Consider the following 26,193-nt stretch of genomic DNA (forward strand, 5'->3'; position numbering starts at 1 on the left):
CAGGGAGCTCAGAGTGGCCATCCCTATGTTGCTGCTGGCCTTTGCTCTGCAGCTCCTCTGAGCTCAGAGGCCTTGGAGCAGGGAAGCCCTGCAGGGACAATAACCCGTGGCAGAGCAGGAACCCACGGAAGGCTGACTCACCTGTCCCTGAGAGAGGCCTGAGAGCCACAGTTGATCTCCTGGGGGCTCAGGGAGGAGCTGACACGTGAGGCCGCCCTGGGCACCAGCACCTCAGAGGTGGAGCCTCCCTCCATGTGGCACAGCTCCGGGACATTGCAGGTGGTGTTGAGGTGGCCAGAGAAGGTGGAGGTGACCTGCTGGCTCTCTCCTGGCTGCAGCACACCTGGCAGTGGCAGGATATTGAAAGCCTGGATGGAAGACAAGAGAGATTGAGGTGTTGAGCATGGAAATGGATGCAGAAGAGCATCTTGGAGCTGTAGCCAGAGGGGCCTATTCCCCAAACACTGCCAGAATCACCCTCACCTCATCCTGCATCCATGCCATTGACCAGTGCAGGGACCATGGGGAAAATCTTCTCCCATACTCACAGCACAATGCATTAATTAGTACATTACATGAAAGTGAACTAGGATGTCTCCTGGCAGTAGAAATTCTCTCTGATGCACAATTTGCCATTACAAAGTTTCAAAACTTCCTGCTTTTAGAAAAGGAGGAGACTCAGAGTGAGAGCTCTTGGAGCTGAGGGAAGGAGTCCAGCCCAGCTCATCTGACTCCTGAGGCTCTTCCCCTCTCTCTCTGATTTAAATGCTTCTTTCTCAAGGTGCTACAGCAAAATCTCCTGCAACAATTTCCTGTGGAGCACTTGAGGAGTTCCAGGGGGAGCAGTGCCCTCCACAGGTGCTGCACAGCATCCTTGGGCAGCCCTGCAACGTGTCCTGCACGGCCTCTCCAACAAGCAGCTGCTCCAGCAGCACTTTGCGATGGCCTGCAGGGATGGGAGGCCCCTCTGTGGCCAATGCTGAGGGCCCCCAGTGGCACTGGCAGCTCCAGCCCTGCTTGCCACACTGACAATGGGCAAGGGAGTCAGATTCCCTCTTGCCTTCTCTGCTCCCAGGGCAGTGTGCGCCACGTCCAGGGAGCACCTGAATCCCTCCAAGCCTCGAGGCAGGTGAGGGTGCTCAGGATTTGGTGCTGGCACCCAAAAAACAAGCCATTTTCTGTGCTGGGAGGAAGAGACAGCCCCTCTGCAAAGTCTGCCTTTGTCAGACAGCTCCAGGGCCAGCAGTGCAATAGCAGCTCTGGGTGAAAGCAGAGCCCTGCAAACAGGGAGTCTGGCTGCCTTGGGAAGAGGGTCCATGGAGATCAGCATAATCCCAGCTTGCTCTGTGAGGGAAGCTGGAGGTGTTACCATGATGATGCAGAGAAAAGCCTCATCTTACACTGGGAAGGAAACAAGGCAAAAAAATCCCACACTCAGCACAGGCCTGTAGGATCTGAGCCAGCTTCTCCAAGGAAAACTCTCCTATTTCTCCCTCCCCCTCAGCCCATGTCCAGCCACTGGCCCTGCTGCCCAGCCCACTGTCAGGGCACAGCACAGCAGGGCAGCAAAAAGGGAGCTCAGCATGAGCAGGACTTGGTGCTGGCAGGCTGGGGAGGCAAAGCAAGCAGTCGGTGTACAAGAAAATCTACCTCTGCTCCTGAAGAGTGGGTAAAATCCTGCACTTCTTTCAGGGCTCTGGCTGCCTCCTCCTGCCCAGTCCTGAAGTGCCTCCATCGAGTTGCCGCACAATCCAGACTGGTTCTCCTCTCCTTCGGTGGCTGGGGTTTGAATTTAGGTGGGTGGAGCTCATCTCTGGAAAATAAATAACTATGAACAGGGACCTGCAGTGGGAGAGAGGGAGGGAGGGACACCTGCACGAGCAGCTCCTGGCCAGGATGCAGCCCCTGGCTGGGTGCTGGCTCGTTGGACTGAGAAATGGTTTGATCCAGCCCTTCCCAATCCAGGCTGGGGCAGGTCTGTTCTAAAGGCAGCCCAGGGATGGCACTGAGGTGCTGCAGCAGCTGCAACTGCTCGCATTGAGCAATTACAGAGGACAGGCATTTACACCTGGTGGGGATGCAAAAAGCACAGTGGGAGAGGAAAAGACAGAGAAGGCAGCAAAAAGGTGAGATTTGAGACACCGAGGGGCAGACCCAGCCAGTGCCCAGCCAGCACAGCCCACCCAGTGCCCAAGGCCAGAAACTCTGCAGCTCCACCAGGGATTTATCAGGAATGTTCCCCTGACACCGCTGGGGGGTTGGTTGACATTTTACAACACTCCCAGGTGACTCAGGTCGCATTCCCCATCCATCCATCCTTCCTTCCTTCCATCCATACATACACAGGCTGTGGTGCTGGGATCCTGCCAAGCTCTGCCAGCCTTGGGCTTGGGGAGATTTCTGCCAGCCGTCCTGAGCTCCGTAATTGTGCTCTCTGTTCCAGGAAGCAAGCAAGAAAGATTTTAAAAAACCCAAAACAAACCACAACAGAGAAACCTAAAAAACCTTCAACAGCTCAACCCTGCTCAAGTTATTTCTTTAGGGACAGCTACCACTCTCCAGCTGAAATGCTGGGCTTTTGGGGAAAAAGAAAATTACATGTTCACCTCCAAATTGAAAAGGATTAAGCTAAGAGAACCTTTCAAACTAAAAGTTACTGTCCGAAAGGTTTTATCTTTGCAAGAAATCTCTAGGTAAGACCAGCCTGACGGTTAAACAACTGGTTCTTCTGGTGGGGAGAAACCCTCCTCTTTAAGGGAAGCAGCCTGATAGTTAAAAGCAACTGTTTGCTCAAACTTCAGGCTCCCTGGCACAGCCTGCATTGCCTTTCCTTCCTGTTCACTGATTTACAGGCAGTGCCACGACGGCCCGGGTTCAGATGTTTGGTGCCATCCGGGGAATTTGGCATTGCCATTTCCATATGTTTTAATCGAAGTTTCAGTCCTTGCAACCACTCTTCAAATGCCAGCTTTCCTTTCTTTTACAGAAAGCTCAAGGTTCCCAGAAGACTTCTGACATCCTCTCTTGCGCTCAGAGAGATGACATTTTCAAACAGATGTTTCCAAAGTTACCAGCATTTGAAAGAATAATGACCTCAAATGCCCCCTGGATTCCAGCTGAGCCCAACTCCATTCTGTGTCAGGCACTGAGATTCCCACCTCTAAGGCAGGAGCTGTTTGTGCCCCCGTCCCTCCTGTCCTTCTCCCCAGCAGCCTGTGCCTGTTTTCCCCGGCAGAATCCCTGTCCCTGTGCACCCTGCCAGGAGCAGCTGCACACAGGCTCACATCTCCCCTTGCCCTCACCAGGGGGTTTCTCTCATCCCCGAACACGCCGATGAGAACGTTGGTGCGATGAGTGCCCAGGGCCTGCACTGCCACCACAACTGGGATCTCTGCTGTGCTCTGGGGCTGCACAATCCCACAGGGCTTGGGGCTGGAGTAGAGCACAGCAGAGTCCTCCTTGCGCTTCTGGAAGGGACACAATGAAACGCAGATTCAGAGGGACCTCTCAAGAAACTGTAGGCTCCTTAACATCCACCACAACAGAAACTTACACACACCTTTAAAGCTCCCCAGGACAAAGGTCAAAGGCACAAACAAGATGCAAGAATTGTAGGGTTAGCACTCCCAGGGGATCCTGCAAGGAGGCTGCCAGCAAAGGCACTGGTGTCTGTGGGTGCAGCAGCTTTTCACAACCCTCTAAGATCTCCCACAGGAAAACACCCTGAGGACTAGAGCATCAACTGTTTTTTCAGGAGCTTAAACTGCCTCCTAAAGTTTACAGTTTGGTAGGATCCTGCTCTCAGCAGATCTTTAAGACTGAATAGAAAGCAGCAAGGTCTTATCCAAACCCTTGGTTCCCCTAATAATCTCCTCAGGAATATTTGACAGGAGGAGGTGGATGTGATGCCAAACCTGGGGAATAAGCCCGTAGCAGCCAGGAAGGTGGCTGGGATTCCTAATGAGGATCTTTCTCTCGTAGGGCACCTTCAGGTGGCACTCATCACACAGCAGCACTGGGGAGGACACTTGGAGCTCAGGAACGAGACATCTGGGCAAAGAGATGACCCCAGGACAATCAGAGATACTGAGAGAATGGAGAATGCCTACCCCCAAAGACTGTGAAATGGAGCAGAACCCATTGGTCACTGTCAAATGCACATTGAAGAGCCCTACAGGGATAAATTGCCTTCTACCTCTTCCCACTCCCACATGTCTTGTCAAGGAGGGGCAAACCCTGAGAGGCAGCACCCAGAGGCTGCCAAGCGCCCCAGGCAGAGCACTTTGCCCCACAGCTGCCTCAGCCCCTCCTTTACCCAAGAAGGCTTGCAAGGACTCCTGCAACAGTGCCAGTGACCCACGAGCTCTGGGGAAGCCTTCCCAACAAGGATCAGTGCTCCCTAAGGCTCAAGGAACACACAGCTCCAGGGTCTCAGTAAAACTGACTCCCTTCTCTGCCATTGTGCTGTTGCCCTGCCTGAGAACTCAGCTCTTTGCCCCAGCCCTGGAGGGCACGAGACAGCAGCTGCCCCACAGAGGGGCTGATCAGCCCCTGCCAGGCCCTGCAGCTCCCTGGCTCCTTCACTGCACAGCTCCAGGCACTGCCTGGCCCCAGCTCCACCTGCTGTACACAGTGGCAGCCCAGGCACTGCCTGGATGGCTCTGCCTGGCACAGGGAACAGCACCAGGGAGCTGCATCCCTCTGGGCATCACACTGACACCCACAGCAGCACAGCAGCATGGAATTCTGCTGCAGCAACAACGACTTTTGCTCTCAACTCTGACAACATTAAAGCTCAAAACGGGAAGCAGAGGGAAGGACAAAAACTGGAGCTGACCTGCCACATCAAGGGCTGCTTTCCCCTTGTCACACCTTGCCCTCCCCACTCTTGCTGGGAGCCACTTCTCCCCTGCCATGTGCCCTCATGGACAGAGGCAGAGCCTGACTCTCAGCAGCTGCTTGGTGTGGCCCAAACCAGTGCACCGTGCTCACAGCCAGCACAACTCCACCTCTTGCAGCCTGAAGGAGAGGAGGCCCTCAGGAAATTTGTTCCACCTCAAGCACCAAAAACAAGGCCAATCAATGATATAATTCCTGGTGCCTTTAGAAGAGGGCCCAGGACCGTGCTGGGCTGCGAGCAAACGTGCTTTTCACCACGGGCTTCTGCCCAAGCACTGCTGTTCTCGTGTCCAGCTGGCACAACATGAGGGCATTCAGCAGCACTTCTCCTTGGCAGCTGCAGCCAGCACAGCCTGGGCAAGGCAGTGCCTGGGGGAGGCCAGGCAAGGGCTGGTACCTGGCTGTGATGATCAGGGATGCCACTCCCTTGCCAATACCCTCCAGGTCCACCAGCAATCTCCGGTAGAACTCCATCACCGTGTTGGAGCACAGGGTCACCTGGTGGAAGAGAAGAACAGTTAATGCTTCCTTACAAAAGCTCATTACCCACGGGTGATAACCTCCAGTTCCTGAGGGAGGATTTGCCCTTCATTCTTCTGCTGCTCCATGTGTAGAGCACAGTCTCAGAGTAACAAAAGCCTTCTGGCAATACCACATTTGTTAAACACACCTTGCTATAAGGGCACAGGTCAGTGTTGGGAAATTTAGGAGACTAGAGAATGGAAAAGTACAAGACTGTGGCTAATTCCAAGTCCTGCACCTGTGAGATAGCGTGTCCTTGGGCCTAGCTGTAGTAGGATAACAAATAGTGAGAGAGACATGAGAAAAGAGAGATGTAACCCCTAAGGAATGAGGAAGAGTTAATGGTATAGTTTAACCAATAGATTGCTTGGCTTACAGAATATTCATAAGCTTATTATTTGCTGTATAAGTGTTTGAAGCTTTCTTCAATAAACTGGACCTGTGATGAACCACCTGGTGTCCTGGTCCCCTTCCTATGTCAGGTCAGCTACGTTAAAACATTAGACTACAGCTCCATGCAACACTGCATTCAAATTAAGGGGCCAATTTCTCATCTGACTACAAAGACATCCATGCCGAGGAAATCTGACTCGACCACAACGAGTTCAGCTTTACAGCAGGAGGCTGAGGGCAAAGTGTGGCCCAGCAGGTGCTGGGCAGTTCATGGCTGCCCTTGGACCCTGACCCCAGGCTGGCTCTGAGAACTCCGGCCCCACGCCAGGAGTGGGGAACTGCCCCGGGCTGGGCAATGACCAGAGGCAGAACCCTCAGAACTGCCCCAGGGTGAGCACTGACCAGAGGCAGAACCCTCAGAACTGCCCCAGGCTGGGCATTGACCACAGGCAGAACCCTCAGAACTGCCCCAGGCTGGGCACTGACCACAGGCAGAACCCTCAGAGCCTCTTGCTCTACGCCGCAAGAGACAAGCCACCAACGGGACCAGGCAGAGGAGAAAGGAGGAGGATCTCTGTCTTGAAGTTCCACAAGGAAGGGTTTATTCCAAGCAAAAGGGTCAAAGCCAAAAGAGCCCTGGACACTCCCGTGCAAGGGCTTTTGTACAGATACAAATCAGAGGGTGAATACAAACAGCAAGCCAAAAGGGAATCCTCAGGGGAGCACTGAGGGGATTACATCAAGTGTCTGGGGCCACTTTGGGTAGGAGGGTGGGGAGGATGGCTCACATGGGCCAATGGGGCCTCCAGGAATAGGGGAATTCCAAAGGGGCATTGCAGACAGGGATTGGCTCCAGGTTAAATTGGCAAAGAAGGTTGGGGAACAAAAGGGGCTGGGTTTGACAGGCAGGGAAAGAGCTGGAACAAGGGGCAGGGAATGGCATGAGGGACAGCTTTGAGGGAGGCTAAAACCCAGGGGTAAACCAACTCAGGGAGAACACGGGGTACCACAGAACAAACCACTTAACAAGGAATCAATACAATAAATTTGAACCGCTACACATGGCTGCAGATTTTTTTGTCTCCACTGGAGCTTCCTGCAGTGAACACAAATCATTCTGCTGCCCAGGAGGGGGGAAATGACACCACAAAGAAAAGCTCACTGCTTGATACAATGACATCTCTCTAACAGCCACCTTCTGCCCTCATCCTTGCTCTGCCCCATTGCAATCAAATCAATCGCTCTCAAAAACACAAGAATGGCTTCAGGCCTTGACCATAAGGTCTGTGAACTCAGGCATATGATTTTGGAAAGCAAACAGTGCTCTTTGAGGAACATCCCGAGTAAGCCAGCCAGCAGAGGCATCCCAGCAGTGCATATCTCTCAGTGCCAGCATGCTCCAAGCTGGCACCAGAGCTAAAGCCCTCCCACCCTGCAGTGCAGCTCCAGCCCTGGTGCTGCAGCGGCTGTGGCTGGGCTCTTGCCGTACCTCGATGTCCCGGTGTCCCTGGGGGAGGATGGTGCCTCCGCTGGGATTGATGGTGAACTCCCTGGGCTCCACATGGAAATGGATTCCCTTGCTCCAGGCCGGGTCGGTGTCCCTGCGGATCTGATCCACGCTGTCCACAGCCGGCTGCGTGCCATCGTCCGACATGCGGAGCTGGAACGTCAGGGGCACCGTGGAGCTGTTGGTGAGGCGGCAGCGCTGCGTGTAGGGAAAGCCTGGGCAAGGACACAAATATCCATTCAGGCACCCAGCAGGCCATGATCCTGGGGGCAAGATCCTGGCAGGATCAAAGTGGCATTGGAGTGGAGCTCTCTATGATCTGAACTACAGCTCACCCAGAAGCTGCGTGAGGAATTAATCGTCACTTAGCTCCCTTTGACACAGATTCCAGACTGCAGCCTTGAAAATGTCCACTCCTAGCCCTGCTGAACACTGCAAGCTTCTCTCTTTGTGATGGGGCCAAGCTCCCTCACCTGCCCCAAACCAGCACCAGTTCTCTCTCAGTGATGAGTGTGCACCCAGACCCAGCATTTACTCTGAGAATTCAAGCTGTCCAATTCCCTGCTCAGCCTGCCAACACTCCCACCTTTTTCAAGACATATAAAGAGTGAGTTGTCAGTAAGAAGAAGCTACAGCAAAAGAAAGTGAGGATGGAATCCGCAACTAGAACGTGAGGCAAAGAACCCTAATGCAGCTTCTCTCTGCAGGATCCTTAAGGCATCTCTTGCTTTGGGCCAAACAGACTGAGCACGTGACAGCTCAGAGCCCGCTCAGCTGGGGGCACAGCCGAGCCTTGCTTTGAGATTAGCAATCAGGAACCAGGTCCCACCTCAGCCCACAAACAGGGACATCACAGCCGTGCTGCTCACTGAGAGTGCTGCCTGCAAGGGTTTACCCCACTTTGGCTCTGAGATTTGCTTTCCATCCTGCAAAGCCAGAGATACAGCCACTCATGGTGGGGATGTCCTGCAGAGCGCGCAGAGCAGCCACAGCCTGCTCTGCACTGCACATCTGGCTGGGCTGGCCAGCTCTGTGGGCAGGAGACTTCTCCCCAGGCCTGCTCACCAAGAGTCAATGGGACACAGATGGGGAGGAAAAACAACTGCAGCTGCAGCCCAGAGCTTCTCTGTGCCCATCCAAGTGACCACTGCCAGCTCCAGCAGGGACTCCAGCAGGGAGGCAAGAGAGGCACAAAAAGGACAAACCCAGATGTCAAAACCTCCAAGGAGACTGAGGCCAGCACATGCAGACAACAGTCAAGAGTTACAAAGAAGCAAAAATACAACAGCTGCCTTCAGCCGAAGAGCCCTTAGGAATGAAAATGGATTCAGCAGGATCAATCTCCTGCTTCAGAACCATATTTCCATCTGTTGCCTTTCTTCTTTCATTCCTTCCAAAGTCAACTTGACACGTGCCTCCGTGGTGATGCAGGCTGGGGAAGAAGCAGCTCAAGAAAGGCAATGAGTTTCCTTCAGAAGTTCATGAACTTCATTGTTCTGGCTTTAGGCTTGGCAGTGAACGTTGCCCTGGGTCTGGGAAGGGGGACAGGGGTTCTGGGGGGTTTGGGGCGGTTTTGGCCCTGGGGCTGGGCTTTTCCCTTGGGGGTTCTTGGGAGTTGTGGCGTGATGCCGTGGGCGGCTGTGCAGTGGGAGCTGAGGCTGGGCAGGGAGCGGAGCTTCCCTTCCTCCCGCTCGGGGGTCGCAGCTCGGCCGCTGCTGCTGCGGGAGGTTTGTGCTTGGCCCGGGGCTGCCCTGGCTGCAGCTCAGCGCTGGCACCGACCCTGCCTGCCTGCCCCGCTGCTGCTGCTGCTGCTGCTGGGCACTGCCCGCATCCCCCTGCCCTCTGGGGCTCTGCAAAAGGAGCATTTCCTCCTTCCCTTCCCTTCCCTTCCCGCACCGGCTGGGGGGGATCCCTGGCCTGCCAGAGCCCACAGCTCCTCCTGCTGTCACCAGAACTCCACCAAAGGGGAAAAACAGGACTTGGCATCTGGGAAATGTCTGTCCTTGCCTTCTTGTCTGTGCTCTCCTGAGACAGTCTAGCAAAGAACTGTTATTCCTTTTCCCACACTTTTGCCTGGGAGCCCTGTCATTTCGAAGGGATAATCATTTGGAGGGAGGGGCTCATCTTTCCATTGCAGCAAGATTCCCACCTTCCTTGGCAGACATCTGTCTTTTAAAGCAGCACAGAGACACCAGAAAATTCTGCCTTTCTATTCCTTGCTTCCACTGGATCTCACAATGGCAAAATGACCCCTGAGGCAGCAGCAGCAGCAGCAGCTCTGCAGTTCACAGCCTGAAGAGGCTGCTGGGGCAGAGCAGGAGTGAGGGATGCTTTTCTGTTGGAAGGCACACATCCCTGAGGCTGTGTCCCAGCCCAGGGAACACTCACCAAAGGAGATGTCCCCGAAGTCGAGCTCAGCGAGGTCGAAGTGTAAACTCGGTGCAGTGACGCTGCCCCTGCAGGCCGAGGACAGAGCAGGCAATGGCTCGGTTAAAGGCATTGCAAAGCTCCGGCTGTCGTGGCTCGGGGGCACAAAACCCGGGCTCAGGGCACCCGGGGTTTCCAACCAACACAGCCCCATGTGCTCAGCACAGGGCCCTGGGCACAGGAGGCAGCTCCAGCCAAGGGGCAGCAGCCAACAGCCCCTGATGGGCTCTGGGCACAGGGCAGGCAGGAGAAGCCCCCGGGTTGCTGGGGGTCCCATGAAGGACCCTGAACACACACCCAGACATGGCTCCGTGCCTCAGTTTCCCCATCTGCAATGGCATGGACATCAAGGTGTCCCCACTAACTTCTGTAAGCAGCCCTTCCAACCACAGCTTCCCTGCTTTGCTCCTTCTGAGCTGCAACTGCTGTTCCCATGGAGGAGCTTTCTCAAGAGAGTTTGACCCACACAATCATTACAGACACTTTCTGAGATATGAATCCAGGGCATTCCCAAACATCCTCTGAAAAGAGCAGCAACAGTTCTACCCAGGGCACAGATGAATCCTAGAGGAAAGGACCAGCTTGTCAGCAGTGCACCAGCTGGCACAGCCAAGAGCAAGAGCTTCAACAACCAAACTTGGCTGTCCTGAATCTAGCACAGCACCTCACCTTCCCTTGAACTCAGCAGACACACTCCAAAAGCCACCAACATCCACTGAAATCAGCACTTGAAGCTGCACAACATTCACCAGTTGATTTCATGGTTGATGCCAATCAGTGCCCACTCTGCCTTTTGGTTCAAAATCAAGAACCAGTCAGCTGTGTCCTCTATTGTACTCACAGGACTGCCCCTGGCTCTGCTCTGCACATCTCAACAAGAGACACCTGCCCCTGCTCAAGGAGAAAGCTGCTTATGCACAAACACCCCATGGCCATTTTGGGGGAGGGACAGAGGAGAATCAATTATTTGATGGTGAAAGGTTCCCTCTTGATTTCCAAATGAAAAAAGCAGCACTTTTTCTCCAAAAACAAAGCCAGCAGATTTGTTTCTGCACTATGGGCAGACCTGCTCACCACTTTTCTCTTGCTAAGGAATAACTTCCTTGTTCTTCTTTACCCATCTCCCTTATCTCATTGGTACCATCAGGTGCAGATTGCTTTCATTTCTTCACTGCCTTGAGCCAGTGCTGCCCAAGAGCAGCAGCCCAGCTCCAAAGCTGCAGAGCAGCCAGCATCAGCTCTCCTGCTTCCACTCCATTATCCTGCAGCACATGGCTCAGGCTGGCAGGGACAAGGCCTCACGCTGCTGTGGTGCTGAGCACTGAGCTCTGCCTCCCCTATGATCCGCCCTTCTCCCTGTGGCTGGGCCAGGATTGTCTCTTGCCATGGCACCAGCCCACAGTTCCTGACTCCCACATCAGCGCTTTGCTGGCTGTGCAAAGGAGGCACCAGAGCCCTCTGGGCACAGGAGCTGGGGGCACAGCTTGTGCCCCACAGCATGGCCATGAGAGGTGAGCTGAGGCTGCTGCTGCCCATCTGGCATGGATTATTCACACAAGGTTTTACAAACACTGCTGCTGCTGCTGCAGAATCAGCCAGGCTGGCCTATCTGCAAAGCCCTGGGGGCCTTGCTGGGTGTTCAGGTGGGACATCCCAGAGCAGCTGCTGCCCAAAGCTGATCCATCCCACTGCCTGCCATGGCCCAAGGCACAGGGAGATCCCTGCAGGGACGAGTCATTCCAGCTCCCAGCCACCACACAGGGCAGGAGGCAGCCTGACACCAAAGCAATGCCAGCGGCAGAGCAGAGATTCAGACCTCAGGAAACACCTTTCTCCTCTGCTCCACCCCAAAAGGAGGCAGGTGGGGGATGTCCCAGAGACAGCTACAGATGTGCCCACCCAGCTCCCAGGGTCCTTACTTGATGGTCAGGATGGCAGGCGTAGGAGATCCAGCCACACTGAACTGGAACTCCTCCTCAAAGCTCCCCAGCACGGTGGCACTGAAGGAGATCTGCACAGCCTGGCTCCCACCTGCTGCAATGATGCCCTCCTCGGGGGCAAACTTGAAACACAAGCCCAGGTTGGTGGCTGAAGGGAGACAGGTGAAGGGAGCATCAATAGCTCCTGGGTTCATCAGTTTCACCTGCAGCAGCAAGAGAGCAAAATGGAAATACGTGTGGAATCTCCCCTTCTTGTGAGTTATTGTCTAATGATGCAATGAACACCCAGAAAAGGCAGAAAATGCTTTGTGCTGCTGAATGGCAGAAGTCCAAAGATTCAACAGGACAACTTCTGCCTTTGGGTTTTCATGCAGAGCAGTGGCAACTCCACAGAACTGCAGTCACCCTGGGCTTATCCCATGGGCACAGAGCAGTGCCCCTCTGCTCAGCAGCACCAAGCGCATTGAGAGCTGGCGCTGAGAGCAACGTGGGCTGATTGCAGCTGCCTAGGGAATCACCCCAGAGCTGCTGCTGCCCCAGTGAGCACAGCTCCAACAGCACCATCTGCTCATTCACCTTTTCCCAGACCATGAAAACAATACATTGAGAATGAGGCATCAGCGTCAAAATGTACAGAGAGCACCATCGTTTGTAACAAATCTCAGCGTGTCTTTCCCATCCACAGCCAAGATTTTGAAAGTGTCTGCCATGATGCAGTGCCTCATGAAGTTTTTGCAAGCTTGACTCTACTGGGGGGGAGACAAATAGGTAGAAAAACCCTTTGCTTTATTCCCAGGATCACTTTTCTCTTTCTAGAGCCAGAGATGCACCGAGGTTGAAGTGCTGTGAGGGACTGGTCAGCAAGGGAGAGAACTCCCAAGGATTTCCTGTGATTGCAGCAATAAGCAGAAGACACTTGGCTGGCAGCTGTTGGCAGTGGGCTGAAGCTCAAAGGCAGCCACTTTGGTGCAGCTGCTTCTGCAGAGCCCAGTCCAAAGGTGCCTTGTGTCTGGCACTGCCACAAAAGCCTCTGAACATGCAGCTTTTTGACCCAGGCTTGGTTTCATGTGCCAAGGAGTTGTTTTGCAGGAAGCCTCCCAGCTGATCCCTAAGGAAGGCTGCCCAAAAGCAGGGACTGGGGCTTCAGGAACAACTGACACACCTTTGTGTCCCCCCAGATTTGAGCAGTCCATCAAATATTCCCTGCTCACAGCTGCCCAGGTTGGCAGCAATTCCACAGCTGCACCAGGCTTGCTGCTGCCTCAGAAGCCATCAGGATCCATCCCAAGCCCTGCTGCTCACCTCATAGACATGGGGGGTGTTGACGAAAACGTTCCCAAGGTTCAGAGTAGGAGAGCTGAGTTCAACCAAGGGTCCTTGGCCTTCCCCTCTGAGCTGCAGGGGCAGCCTGCTCTCACAGCCTGGGGAGAGATGTCCATTGCAGTACAATCATTCCCTCTGCTACACTGGATTTTCCAGGCTGCCTCAGTGCTAGTCCCCAACTCTGAGCTGGATGCAACCAGCTCCCGATGCTGCAGGAGAAGATATGGACCCTTCTCTTCCCTCAGGACATATCCCCTGAGGCTGACTTGCAATTTCTAACCCATTCCCTGGGCTGCTTTCCAATTTGAGCCACCAGTTTGCTGAGTTTAAAACATCTCTGGTTCCTGTAGTGACAGGCCATGGAGGTATGGGTAGAAATGGAGAGAAAGGAGATTTAGGTGAGATATTCGGGAAGAAATTTTCCCTGTGAGGGTGGTGAGGCACGGGAGCAGGTTCCCCAGGGATGTTGTGGAGGTTCCAGCCCTGCAAGTGTTCCAAGCCAGGCTGGATGGGGCTTGGAGCTCCCTGCTCTATGGGGAGGTGTTCCTGCCCATGGTAGGGGCCTTGGGACTAGATGATCTCTAAGGTCCATTCCATCCTTACCATACTGTGATTCTGTGGTTTCCTTCCCCTGCACCTATAGGAGCTTTGAAATCCATTCAGTGCAGGCACAAAGCTCCAACAGGGTTTGGCAATTGCCAAACTCCCTGGCCCAGGAGCACAGGACTTTGTTGCCCAGGTGCTCCCCTTGTGACACTCAGCACTGTGTTCTATTGCCACAGACTGAGAGCTGCAAGGTGACAACTGCCACACAGGGAGAGAAGCAGCTGCTGGCCAAGGCTGCTCCCTCTACCAACAGCCCGGGCTCAGGGGGCTCAGCCCCCTCTGCTCTGCTGCTGTCTGGGCACTGGGAGGTGGTCCAGGCTCAGGGAGCCCGTTTCTAACTCAGCTCCTGCTCCCTGATGATGGATCCATGGCAAATGGAGCCATCCTGGAGGCCAGGGGCCTGCAGGGGCTGAGTGCTTGTTCACTGAAGCTGTTCTGCTCTGGAGCTCTCTGGCCTTTGAGGGAATGCTGGCAAAGCCACGGCATGAAAACCTCTCCCTGCACTGCCTGGGCTGTTCTGGGATCACTCAGGCACACACAGCATTCTGAGCCCTGGCCTGGCACGGGAGACTCCCTGGGAGCTGCAGGGCCAGGGGGGATGTGCCAGCACTGCCCTGCTGACCAGGGACCCTTCCCAGCACTTCCATGGGAGCCCAGTGGGCTCAGGCTGGCACCATGGCTTCACTGAGGGGGAGAGAGGCAGGGCAAAGGAGCTGCACCTGAGATGCTGCAGTAAGCCACACTTCCATACTCCAGTGCTTCCAGGGGTTTGAAGGTCACCTTGATTTCAGCTGAACAATTCGGCCTGATTTCTCCCTCCTACACCAGAAAGAGACAGCAAAAGATTGCTCTGCAAACTTCACATTCTTGTTTTCACCACCCTCCTGTAAGCCTTTGTTTAGAGCATCAGTGATGAGTGAACAACACAAGGAGCCAAGGAAACACTCCAAACCCAGCCCAACACAGCTCTCAATGCTCAGCTGATCAGCTCCCACTCTCCACAATATTCCTGCTGCTCTGACACAAGCTCTTGGGCACATCATGCTGCTGTCAGCTACAGTGGGATGCAACTGCCACTGTGCCCTGCTGGCTCTTGGCCTTAGATGGGCCATAGCTGTAACCAAGAAGAGAACATGATCCCCTTCCTTGGAAATAAAGATATTAGTTTAACCTCTACTGAAAGAAAGCAGAGGTTGGGATTATTCTAGGGTTTACTCCAAGATGAGAAGGGTGTTCCACTGTGCACACACCAGGCATTCATCATCTCTCACAATGCCAGTACTCAGAATCAAGGCTCTGGTTGATGGGAACATGTGGCAGTTTGCTTGCACCACCAGAAAAGGAAAAGGTTTTCTGTCCCTGTGTGCAGGACAACTCCAAAGGCCCATTTTAACCTTCCACCCTGGTGTCCAGGCTCACAGATGACGCTGGAAGGGACACTCAGAAATAGTGCAAGGCATGGTTACAGGAGGGGATTGGCATTTCTGTCATTAACCTTGGGCTGAATTTGGCCTCCTTTTGCTAGGGAACAATTGCAAGCTTCAGGTCAGTGTGTGAGCTGGCAGTGCTCCAACAGCCTCTGCTGAGCCCCACGTGTCAGGGGAGCCCCTGCCTACAAGAACTGCTCCCTGGGACACTGCAAGGACACGCAGGCAGTGCCCTGAGCTCGAGCCTGGCAGCAGAGCTGGGCTTTGTCAGGCTCCCAGCCCTGCCTGGAGCCTGCAGGGCACAAATGCTTTCAGCAGCGAGCCCTGCAGCCTCACCAGAAACTCCATGTCCTCCCTGCCAGCACATGGAGCCAGCTGAGGATCTGCCCAGTGACCGCAGCCGGGGAAGGGGTGGGTGTAGGGAGTAGGGTGGGTGGGAGGAGGAGGAGGAGGAGGAAGAGAATGTTCTCAGCTATCACTTACCATTGGCTCAAGGAAAAAAATGTCATCAGAGAACAGCATGGGGTCTTCTTGCACCTTTACCATCTTCTCCTTGTCCATGCTGCTCAGGAGGGCACTGTGATCTCCACAAAAGCTCTTCACCTTCTCTGTTTCTTTCTCCTCTGGGAAGTTTTCCTGGGACACCTCTTTGGGCGGCCGCAGCAAGCACTGCCTGCAGCCCCAGGGAGAGACAAGGCCAGCAGATGGTTTCATGAGCCACAGATTTGCAGAGAGAAGTGTGAGCGCCAGAGAGCAAAGCACTTGAGGAGCAGCAGCAGCAGCTCCCCAGCAAAGGCTGAGCCCAAGCCACGAGGGTCCCACAGGGATCAGAGGACAACTTGCTGTTCCCTGGCCCAGCAGGGAGTTTCACTCCACCCTTGCAAGCTCAGCAGAGGTTTGCAAAGCCAGCATCCCTCCAGAGAGCCTCCTGCCTCAAAGCCTCTGCCACAGCTGAGGGAGAATCAACCAGCCATTTCAAGTGGCTTTTCTTCCCACTGAGCTGCTCGGGGGGGCACAGAAAGATCACAGAGCACCCACTGCAGCATTTCCCTGGCAAGGGGAGACAAAGCTGGCTTGCAGCTACGTGTTACCAGCATCACTCTTTGTTTCTTCCAGTTTGGACCTGCCCCGTTCCCTACTCTGCCTTTCACAAGAGCATCCCAGAGCACTTCCACAGGAAATTGATGAATTCAGGCACTGAATCCCTTCAGGGACATTCAAGTTTTTATATGCAATATGCATGAAAACAGAGGCTCTGAGAGGGGAAGGAACTTTGTTGTGCAGGAGGGAGACAGCAAACTCCTGGAGAGACCTTTCCATGAGCCAGAGCTTTTTGGATCCCATCCCAGTGCATGGCACTAGAATGTCCTGAGAGGGAAAGGATCCTGCACTATCTTCTCTCACAAAAAATCCTCTCTGCTCTGAGAGCACAAAACCTCTCTGACAGCAGCACAGGGACACACTACCAGCCCGCATGGGCAAGGAGATTTTGAAGGAACTAAAGGGAAAAAAGAGGGTGTATCACCTTTGGAAAGAGGGACTGGCAACTCAGGAAATGCTTAAGGATGTTGCCAGGTCATGTCGAAAGAAGAGAAGAGAGACAAGAGCCCAATTAGAACCTGAGGAAATCCAGTCATCCCAATCAACCTTTCCTTCCCAAAATGCCATCCCTGGTTGGAGTATAAATGACCTGGAATGCTGAGTGCTGAGCTCCTGAAGCCCAGGGACACACACCCCAGTGCCGGGCATGGTTCACTTGGCCTAAACCATTCAAAAGCACCAACATCCCCTGAGGCCACACGTTAGTTTCAGTCTTGGGCCTGTATCTCACTGAAATGCATCTTTCAAACCAACCTCCTCTTCGCTTCATTCTCTTCTTCCTCAGTAGCAAAAGCCTTCCACTGGAAGTGGGCTGTGATGTTACTCCTGTTTTCAATGAACAGGGTTCTGTGGCTTGACATGCTGGTGAAAGTCTTGTCAAGCTCCACGGAATTTGTGCTCAGCCCAACGTTGACATCTACAGCTTCTCCCTGGAGCTTTGTGTGGATTCTTTCTTCACCTGGAACAAAGCAAAGGGGAGTCTTTGCTCAGCTCACTGGCTGATGGAAGCACAAGGGACAGAGCAAAGCACAGGGCACAGAAGAAAGTGTCCCAGTTTTGCGCTGAAGGAGCACTTCTGTGGACCACCCCATTGATCACATCCTTCAGCTCTGTGTGTACAGCGTGAGGATGTCCTGGGCACCTCCTAAAACACCTTATTTCTGAGGGTGTTTGTAGAGATTTGGCCCCAAGGGGACAGGATGGACAGGGAGATTGGTCCATGTGCTCCGGTGACCCACTCAGATCACCAGGATTTCTGCATCCAAGTCCTTCAGGTGACAGGGCTGAGGAGCCCTGCTCAGTCCTGCCTTGCCCAGGCTCTCCCCGGGCATCCCAGGAGACTCCTGTCTCTCCTGATCCCTTGGATCCCTTCTTGCTGACCAGCAAATATGCCTGGGGGCAGGTGGGCAGCAAAAGGAGGCCCAGAGGAACAAGTGAAGTGACAGCCCACAGCAGGAGGGGACACAGGTGAGGAAACACAACCAGCCTGGCTCTGCAATGTGACAAACCACTACAGAATGAGCACCGTGAAAATCATCTCCCTGTCCAAACCCACAGCCACATCAGTCTTTAAATATTTTATACTGTTCTGATCTGAAAAACCAAGCTGGAGCATTGCAAATCAAAGAAGAAAGGGACAAAGGAAAGATCAGTGAGTACAGAGCAGTTTCTACATTAAGACTGAATGGGATCCCTCAGTCTAGAAATCAAATGGGAGATAGATGTGAGAGGTTTGCAACAGCTTCAACAGCCTGGGAAATGGGGACAGGGAAAAAATTGTTTTGATTTGTCACAAAAAAGGAACTTAAAGGCCTGAAAATGTTGTTAGACAGAAACTACATCTATGTGTAAGGGCCACACAGAAAAAGGGCCTGTGACAAGCCAGTGGAGAAGCAGCATATGGGACAGAGGTGTGCAAGAATTCCATTGCATTGGAGAGAGTCTGATGGAGACCTCACCTACAGCACTGCCCAGGAATCAAATAAAACTTCACCCAGGCATAGCCACATGGTAGTGGAGAATCAGAGTTCCTCCTTCCTCCACTCAGCAAGTCCCAGCAAAACAGCAGTCAAAAATCTTTGCCTTTCTCAAGCCCCTAAACACCAAGGAGTTCTCAGTTTGCTTTGGGGTAAGGCTGAACAGGGGAGGCACCTCTGGAGGCAATGCAGGGGATGGGACAGCAGGGAGCCATGTGCAGAACTGTCCTGTGCCCTGCAGGGCCCAGCACTCACCTGAGCTGCAGCACACGGCCAGGGAGCCGCAATGGGCACCGCTGGCCAGCGGGTGAAATGCCACTGTCACCTGCACGGTGTCACCAGCGCCCAGAGCTCCTGTGGCCGGCACCACGGAGAAAGGACTGCAACACAGAGAGAGGGGTCAGGCCTGGGGACGCCTGGCCATGAGATTCCTGCTGCACTGCAGCTCCCTGCAGCTCCCTTGGCCAAGCAGGGAGCAAACCAAGCACAGGCAGCACAAGAGACAGAACAGACAGGATCACAAACAGCCACTGAGCCACTGCTGACAAGATCCAGCCCTCACAAGACCCTGGGGGTAAAAGGGCCTCAGCTCCCCATACTCTGCATCCAGCTCTCTGCAATGAGCCTCAAGGCTCCCACTGCCAGCAATCCCATCAGAGAATGGTTTGTGAAAAGCACAGAGAGGGTTCAGAGCTATTTGCATGCACAACTTGACACTGACTGCCTCAGGAATTTCTCTTTTCCTGCTGCCTACAAATCCCATCTCAAGAGATGCAAATGGTAGGGCACTCCCTGTCCTGGGAGATTACAGCCTAGGAATCAGACAGGGAGAAGGAACTTTTCCCTGAAGACCAAGGAATAGTTGCTGTTGAATTTGCAGTGTGCTTCTTTGGTTTATTTTACCTTGAAATCATCGTGATTTAGCTTAAAAAGGGCAACTTTTCAAGGCATTTCAATGAAAGCTGCTCTAAGAAGAGGAGTAATCAAAACTCTGAAAGAGTGCAAATGCAGACTAGAGCAATACAGTGACATGGAAACCCAAAAGGACGATGCCATTTACAGTCTGAAGGGTCCAATCCCAGCTAAATGAAGCGCCATGAGCAGGAGCACATCAAGGAAGCAGAACCGGAGGTTTCTGTGTGTTTGCCAGCAATGCAGTCTGGGACTCTGGGCTGTCATGCAGGCTGGTAACTGTTTGCTTGGCCCAGCAGAGAAACTCTGTGCAATGTGTTGGAAATAATGATGCAGATGAGTTGGTGCACTTTGGATTTAACAGGAGCAATCAGGATTTAGTCACCAGGTAAACAGCTCTTGCCTGACAAACACAAGACTCTGTGCTTTGATGCTCAGGGACAGCTCAGGGGAAATGTGCTTCTGCCCAGCAGCTGCTGGGCTTTGTGCCCTTCTACAGCCCCACTGAGGAAACCGAAGTTCCTGGCCTTGGTGCTTTGTTGCTGGTCAATCTGTCACTTCAAATGTGTTCTGGGGACTTTGCTGATGAATGCATCACACACAAAAACAAAGAGAACATCTGTCAAGCTGAACTTTGTTCATGTCAGTAGTAACAGCTGAAGAACTCGCTTCAGGTTCTGCTCATTCAGGACCTCTTGCTGTAGTTATGGGCTGACCTGTTCCCATTGCCACTGGTGAGAACATCACTGCTGGCTGATGGAGAAGCCTTGGGCCAGCAATGTTCATGTGCTGGACGTGAGACTTTGGAGGGAGGGGAGGAAAGACAAGGCCCCAGCAGCCCCAGAGCCAGATCAGTGCTCGTGCTCCTGCATCTGCCCCGGGGCTGATGCCAGCACTGCTGCAGCTCTGCTGGGGCTGGGGGGATCAGGGCCTGCTGGGGGCAAGGCACAGCATTCTGTTCTTAGTCTTTGGCCAGAAATTTCACCGCAATAGAGAAGCTGCCAGTTAGGGGAATCCCTGGCCAGGCTTCAGCACTGCCTTCCATTCCATTCCCTTCCCACTCCTGCCCCATCTTACATGCTCCTGCCTTCAGGTGGCAGGATGGGAATAACATTTCAGGGATGACTTCAGGGCTTGCCTGAGAAAGAAGGTGTCTTCTTCTTTTCAAATTATCAGGAGAAGAGGATCCAGCCAAGTTCAGGACTCAGCTGTCAGGACTGAAAAACTGAGTGCAAATCAGCCCCCGCATCGCCTCCATCCCTGGGCTCTACCCACCAGACTCCTCTGTCCCTGCTCTAGCAGTCATCTCTCACACACACCTGGCTCCCCAAGACCCAAAGACACAAGCTCCACAGCTAAACTTAACTCCTCTGAATTTTGGCCAACACCACTAAACTGTTCCCTGAGCCCACAGCTAGAAGAGCTGTGAAGGAGACATCCCTGACACTGTAAGAACCAAATTAAAATCGCTGTCAAGAGATGGGCCTGGAAAGCTAAATTTTGGGCTTTTCTCTGTTAATTGTCAGCTGCTCCTTAAGACACTTCTCATCCTGTTAGATCCATCCTCTCAATGAATCACTACTGCACCTGACAGGCAGAAAAGATAAGGTATGGAGGGGGTTTTAAAAGGTTGTTTTCTTCTGCTTTTATACTAGGTCCATTGACATGTTTGTTTTCTTGTAAGGCATCTTACAAGATGCCTTACAGGTCCATGTCTCCCAATGGCACCTTGCAACCCCCAGACACTGCTCTTGCTTTGAGCAGTGTCTTTGCTCAGATGATTTCCAGAGGTCCCCTCCAGGACCACTGCAAAGCCACGTGCCTGTGGCCTCCCAGAGAATGGCTCTCTTTGGCTGACAGTGCTGAGGAAGCATTTCTGAAGCTGCTTGTGCTCAGCAGGGTGCAAGCCAGCTCCCAACATGTTCCAGCAGCCTCCAGGAAATCTGGGACACAGAAAGCTCCAAGGCCACTGGAAGCAAGAGCAGATGCCTTCCATCCTGCTCACTTCCAGCCAGGCTGCAGGGCAGCAGATCCGATGCTTGGTTCCTTCTGTAGCTCTTTCCCAACTCCGCTCTCACCCAAAGGTGTTTGCACAGGGACAGATGAGCTGCCTCACCTCTGCGTGCTCAGCTGGTACCAAGCTGCCCGGGCACCGACATTGCGCACCAGCAGAGTCTGCTGGGTGCTGACCTTGACTGGACACTTGGAGAAGTCCAGCTGGGCAGGGAAGTCCAGCACAGCTCGGGCACCAATGGCCCGAATTGGCACAACGATCCTTTCCCTTGCAGTGAGGCACACCAGCTCGTGGCAATAATCCTGCAGGAAAAGAAACTGGCTCAGCACAGGACATTTAGTGCCATCCCCATGGCAGAAGAAAAACCATTTCCTATACCCCTTCAAGGGCATCCATTTACCTATTGCACCCTCAAATCAACACTAAGTTCTACTACTATATCACATTTTAAAGGCACCTGCGCACTTTGCAAAATCCGTCTCAGTGGCATTCAGCTCTTGTGTCACTTGGGTCATACAGATAACAGCCCTAGGCCACCATCATTTTTACTCTAAACTTTAATGATGTTAAAGAATTCCTAAGCCCCTTTCTAAGCAACATGGAGCTGGGGAACACAGGACATTGCTCTTTACAGTTCTATATTCCCACTGTCTGAGAATAGGACAAAGTGTTCAACTGACTCTGAGCAGCAAAAGGAAGAGGAGAAAACAGCTGCACCCAAAGACATCCTGCACCTCTGGCCTGCACCCAGCACTGAGATCAGACTTGCCAGGGCCTCAGCACTGCTGTTCAAAGCTCCCCGCAAAAGCACCTTTGGCACGGAATGGGTGCCAGCTGACAGAGCAAGCACAGGGACAGGCATGAAGACAGAGCCCCAGCAGTGTCACTGCCACGGGCGCTGGGCTCACAGCTCTGCCTGCAGCTTGTACCTGCCCTACACCAGCTCCTTCAGGCAGGTGTCCAAGTGCCCTGCAGCTCAGCAACCTCCTGCTGACCAAGGGCACCCAGGGCCCAGTGTGCCTGTGCCAGGCCGGGCTCACGGGCACAGCACATCCTCTGCCCTGGCCCTGCAGCTGTGCCATGCTCACTTGTGCTCTGGGACAGCACAGCTGACAGGCTGCACAACAGAGGGGGTGAAAAAGCACCGGCTGTGCTCCAGCCCAGGGGCAGGCAGGGAAGCTGTTGGCAGTCCAGGAAGGAGGAAAGCTCTCTGACCTCTTTGTTCCTCTGGTGTTTTCCATCAGAATGAAACCCCTTCCACTGGACCTAGAGATGGCCCAACATCTATCAACAGCCCTCTGTCATTTTCATCCTGTTTCCCGTGCATCTTCCCTTGGCAATGCTCAGCAGTGTGCAGGGAGGGCAAGCAGAGCCTGTCAGGCCTGGCTGCAGTGCCTGCCAGCAGTGCCAAGGTGTGACTGGCTGCAGGCTGCCTGCCCACGCCTGGAGCCCAGCTCACAGCATGCAATGGGCTGGAGCCAGAGTGCAGGGAAAACAATGGCTGTGGAGATCATTGTGTGCTTTGGCTCCTCCAGCCTCACCTTGTTCTTGCTGGGGGTGAAGCGGATGCGCACAGGGGCAGAGGCGCCCGGCGGCACGGCACGGTACGCATCGCTGGAGCTCACCAGCTGGAAGTAAGGTGAGCTCTCCATGGAGACCTTCACCACGTGAAGAAACTGCAGCAAAGACATGAAATTATGATTTTGCCACTTGTGGAAACATAGTGGAAACTTGTGGACGAGAGGAGACCTGTCCATGCCCTGCTAACATCCCTCCCCTGCCCCTTTTCCAAAGCACTTCCAGCTGAGCAGGCACAGGCACATCATTCACAAGGCTGAACTTGAATCCCTTCTCTCTGGCTCCAGCATTTTGGCCAGGGGCAGTAGGGCAGCGCCTGCTGGGAAGGAAGGGCCGAGCAGGTCAGCACCAGCAGGATGGAGACACAGCACCTGAACCAAGTCACCTGCATGTTCAACAAGGCCAAAAAACCTGCTGGCTTCTGCCTGCACACAGCCATGAAGTGGTCATGTTCCAGAGGGGGAATGTGCTACCTAAAAGCAAACCAGCCCATTTCTGTGGGGGAAGGAAGAAATTCCCTTCCAGCAGATCAGGTTTGGGTAGGGAACTTCTGGGGATACAGTCAGGCAGGCAGAGCAGCAAGACAGGAGACCAAACACTGTGGTCTTACTGGGAATAAAAGCAAACCTGAAAAGCAAAAGAAGGAATGAACACAGCAAGACAATCCCTAAAACAAGGAGATGGCAAAGAGAATTTAAATGGGCAGCAAAGCAGCAAGCAAGAATCATAAAACCATGAGAGCAACCAGCTTGCCAAAAGTGACAGAAACACAGACAGGCGGTGTCTATTGACCATGGGGCTTCAGAGGCATTTTCTGCCTGGAGAAACAGGGCCAGCACTGACTGACAGTGTGGTTCCAGTATGAAAAGCCAATCTTGGCTCTCCAGGGCTTCCTGCTGCCTGTGCAGGCAAGCTGGGCTGCTGGGCATTCCTGCCTGCAGCCAGCAGGCCAGGTTCGGCCCTCTGGGGTACACAGACACAGCACACATGCATTTTCTAGCACACTGATCTCATCAACCCCTGAGCACCAAAATGCTCTCCAAAAATCTAAACCAGGTGATTTGGACTCCCTCCTGTCTCCTCCCACCAGCCCACTCTTGGCACAAGCCTCACTTGAGAAAATGTTTCCCTGACTGAAATTCAAATGGTCTCAAGTTTTCCTCAATACAGTGGAACACAATTGACATTTTTCAACTTTTTCCCTCTCAGCTCTCTTGGGAAACTGCAAAACAATGCCAATTTCTTCAGGTGAAGGTGGAAACCTCCAGGAGCACATGGCTTTGGATGTGCTGTGCTTCTGCAAAGGGAAAGCAGAGCACCGTGTTGCTTCTGGAAAAGTTGAGCAGAGCTGGATGAAGCTGAGCAGGAGCCTCAAGTGGAACCTGAAGGCCTCTCACTGCTTCTGCTCCATCACTCTGATTGCAGGGCTCTTGCAGAACACGGTTCCTGCAGGGCCAATGCCATTAATGAGAAGTGATTCCAGCATAAAGTGCAGAAGGCTCAGCCCCTGAGCTTTGCCTGTGAGCTGCACAAAGGGAGCCAAACTGGCTGAGAGAGGCAGAGATTCCTACCAGGAGCCAAGATTAACCAAGGACACACAGGGTGTGCTATAGACCCAAGGCAAAGCATGAGAGCAGGTAAGAACTGTACAGCCCTCAACATTCCAGTCAATCCAGAGCTTTCAAGAGAAGGAAACTCCTTTGGGATAGACACCATCAACGCCTGGCCAAAATCTGGGGACAATTCCCAGCACAGGAAGATTTCCACCATCTTGCAGAAGAAGGTGCTGAGACATTTTCTTCTGCATGTGCTGCAGCAGATAACTTGCTTTGCTGTACACTGAGGGAATGAGAGCACTCTCCTCTTCCAGCACAGCGTTAAAGCTCTGCGTGCCAGCACTTACCTTGTCCTTATTCATGAGAGACAGCACCATTTCCGACACCTGCCGAGCGACGAAGTTCTGAAATACCAGCTCTGGTGGGGAAACCCCAAACCAACTCTGTTTCGGGGCAGCTGACGGCAGCTGGAGGGGAGAGAGAGCAGGGAGAGCTTCAGCTGCTGTGAGGAAGGTTCATGCAGGAGAATCTTCCACTGATCCCCAGTGAAGTACAGACTCTGAGGGAGCACGTCTGCCCAGCCCACACTGGGCAAACAGTGGCTCACCCACCTCTGCTCTGAGCTCATCCACAGCTGCTGGGCCACACAGAGCAGGCTCAAGCCAAGCTGCTCTTTCGGCATGGATTCCTCCAGGTTTCTTTCTCCAGAATGCCAGGCAGCACGTTCCTAAAACACAGCCCTGTGCCCATGCGGTCACAGAGCTCTGGGGCACTGACTGAGCACTCATGGAGTAAGTAAAACCCATGAATTTACAGGAGACTCCATGGGAAAGGATTTGGGATGTCTTTTACTCTGAGACAGGGAAACCGAGGCCCACACAACTGCAAATATCTTTTTTGCTCTAGAACTTAGACTTCAGTAAGAAGAGCACAGGACCAGAGCAGGTGTGAGAGATGAGGTGACATTTGGCTGAAGCCAAAAGGTTATTAAGCAAAAGAATGGAATTTGTTGGCTCTGTGTGTTATTTGTGGTTTGCATTTGTTCAGGTTGGTTTGTTGAGTGTCACAAATAGAGGGACAGGGTTGAAGACCTGACCAAAAGGAAGGAGGACGAGCAGGGAGCGGACAGAAAAGTTGGTGCTCAGTAGAGAATGGAAGCTCCTGAGTACCCATCCAATGGCAAAGGGCACAGGGACCGCCCCAGCCGGGTACAAAGGGGATACAAAGATTGCCATTTTCTCAGAGGGTGTGTGTGTGCCCTTGGCTCTCAGGGAGGGAGACATCCCCAGCTCAGCTGAATCCTTACTAAGAAACACTTTTCTTTTGCTTTGATCATTTTGTTCCTTTTCATTGTATTTAAAAGTTAGTGTGTTCCAAAGAGAGGAAAAGGCAAAAATAAAAAGACAAATGAGCTGAAAATAAAAAGACAAGTAAGGTGGATGCTGAATGAGGATAAGTTTCAGTTATTTTCTCAGCAACTTGGGTAAAAGTAGAGTTGTTATCTCCTTTTTCAATGGCCTTTAAATGGGTGCTTTCCTGTCATTACTGCAACCTTATTTCATGCCATTGTAGAGGCACGTCTGGAATGACACAACAACAGCAAATGCTTCTGGAGCAGAGACATTGCTTGGAGAAAACTCTGCCCTGCTTTGTCTGCCTTCTCCAGCCACACTGCTGTCACCGCAGAGACACAAGCAGGTCTCCTCTGTGACTTCACAGCAGATGCATTCCGCTCAAGGGAGTGGCTGCAGCACACTGTCCCTTAGCTGTGCCCTTTCCTGAGGTGTTCCCAAGGCCCCTCTCCAGGACAATCCTTAACCTGGATTGTGTTCCGTGTCTCTTGCTGCCAATTTCCTGCTCAACAGCCCACCTCAGTCACCTACCCGTTTGGACTGTGCTTTATACCGAGCTAGTCCTGCCAGAAAAGCAGCTTTAAACACACCTCTGAGTAGGCACTGATCCAGACAAAGCACATCCATTCCCCTCTGCCTAGGGCCAGTCCCCTGTACATC

The 26,193-nt window shown here is 53.2% G+C and overlaps 1 protein-coding gene across 1 annotated transcript in view; it reads right to left on the reverse strand.

Annotated features, from left to right (window-relative positions):
- The window catches only part of LOC131561679 (hydrocephalus-inducing protein homolog), a 30,626-nt gene extending 6,068 nt beyond the window's left edge, over window positions 1–24,558 (reverse strand). Inside the window, exons 1-14 of the mRNA XM_058811058.1 lie at window positions 24,529–24,558; window positions 22,589–22,723; window positions 21,150–21,349; window positions 18,377–18,501; window positions 16,899–17,103; window positions 15,528–15,717; window positions 14,337–14,436; window positions 11,668–11,836; window positions 9,710–9,777; window positions 7,304–7,536; window positions 5,297–5,397; window positions 3,987–4,050; window positions 3,303–3,365; window positions 204–368 (exon numbers count right to left, since the gene is read on the reverse strand). Of these exons, the coding sequence (XP_058667041.1) occupies window positions 204–368; window positions 3,303–3,365; window positions 3,987–4,050; window positions 5,297–5,397; window positions 7,304–7,536; window positions 9,710–9,777; window positions 11,668–11,836; window positions 14,337–14,436; window positions 15,528–15,717; window positions 16,899–17,103; window positions 18,377–18,501; window positions 21,150–21,349; window positions 22,589–22,723; window positions 24,529–24,558 (1,848 nt within the window). The remainder of the gene's footprint in view (window positions 1–203; window positions 369–3,302; window positions 3,366–3,986; window positions 4,051–5,296; window positions 5,398–7,303; window positions 7,537–9,709; window positions 9,778–11,667; window positions 11,837–14,336; window positions 14,437–15,527; window positions 15,718–16,898; window positions 17,104–18,376; window positions 18,502–21,149; window positions 21,350–22,588; window positions 22,724–24,528) is intronic.
- Between the last annotated feature and the right edge of the window lie 1,635 nt (window positions 24,559–26,193).

Source organism: Ammospiza caudacuta, chromosome 10 (assembly GCF_027887145.1).
Source record: "Ammospiza caudacuta isolate bAmmCau1 chromosome 10, bAmmCau1.pri, whole genome shotgun sequence".
Taxonomy (NCBI): Eukaryota; Metazoa; Chordata; class Aves; order Passeriformes; family Passerellidae; genus Ammospiza; species Ammospiza caudacuta.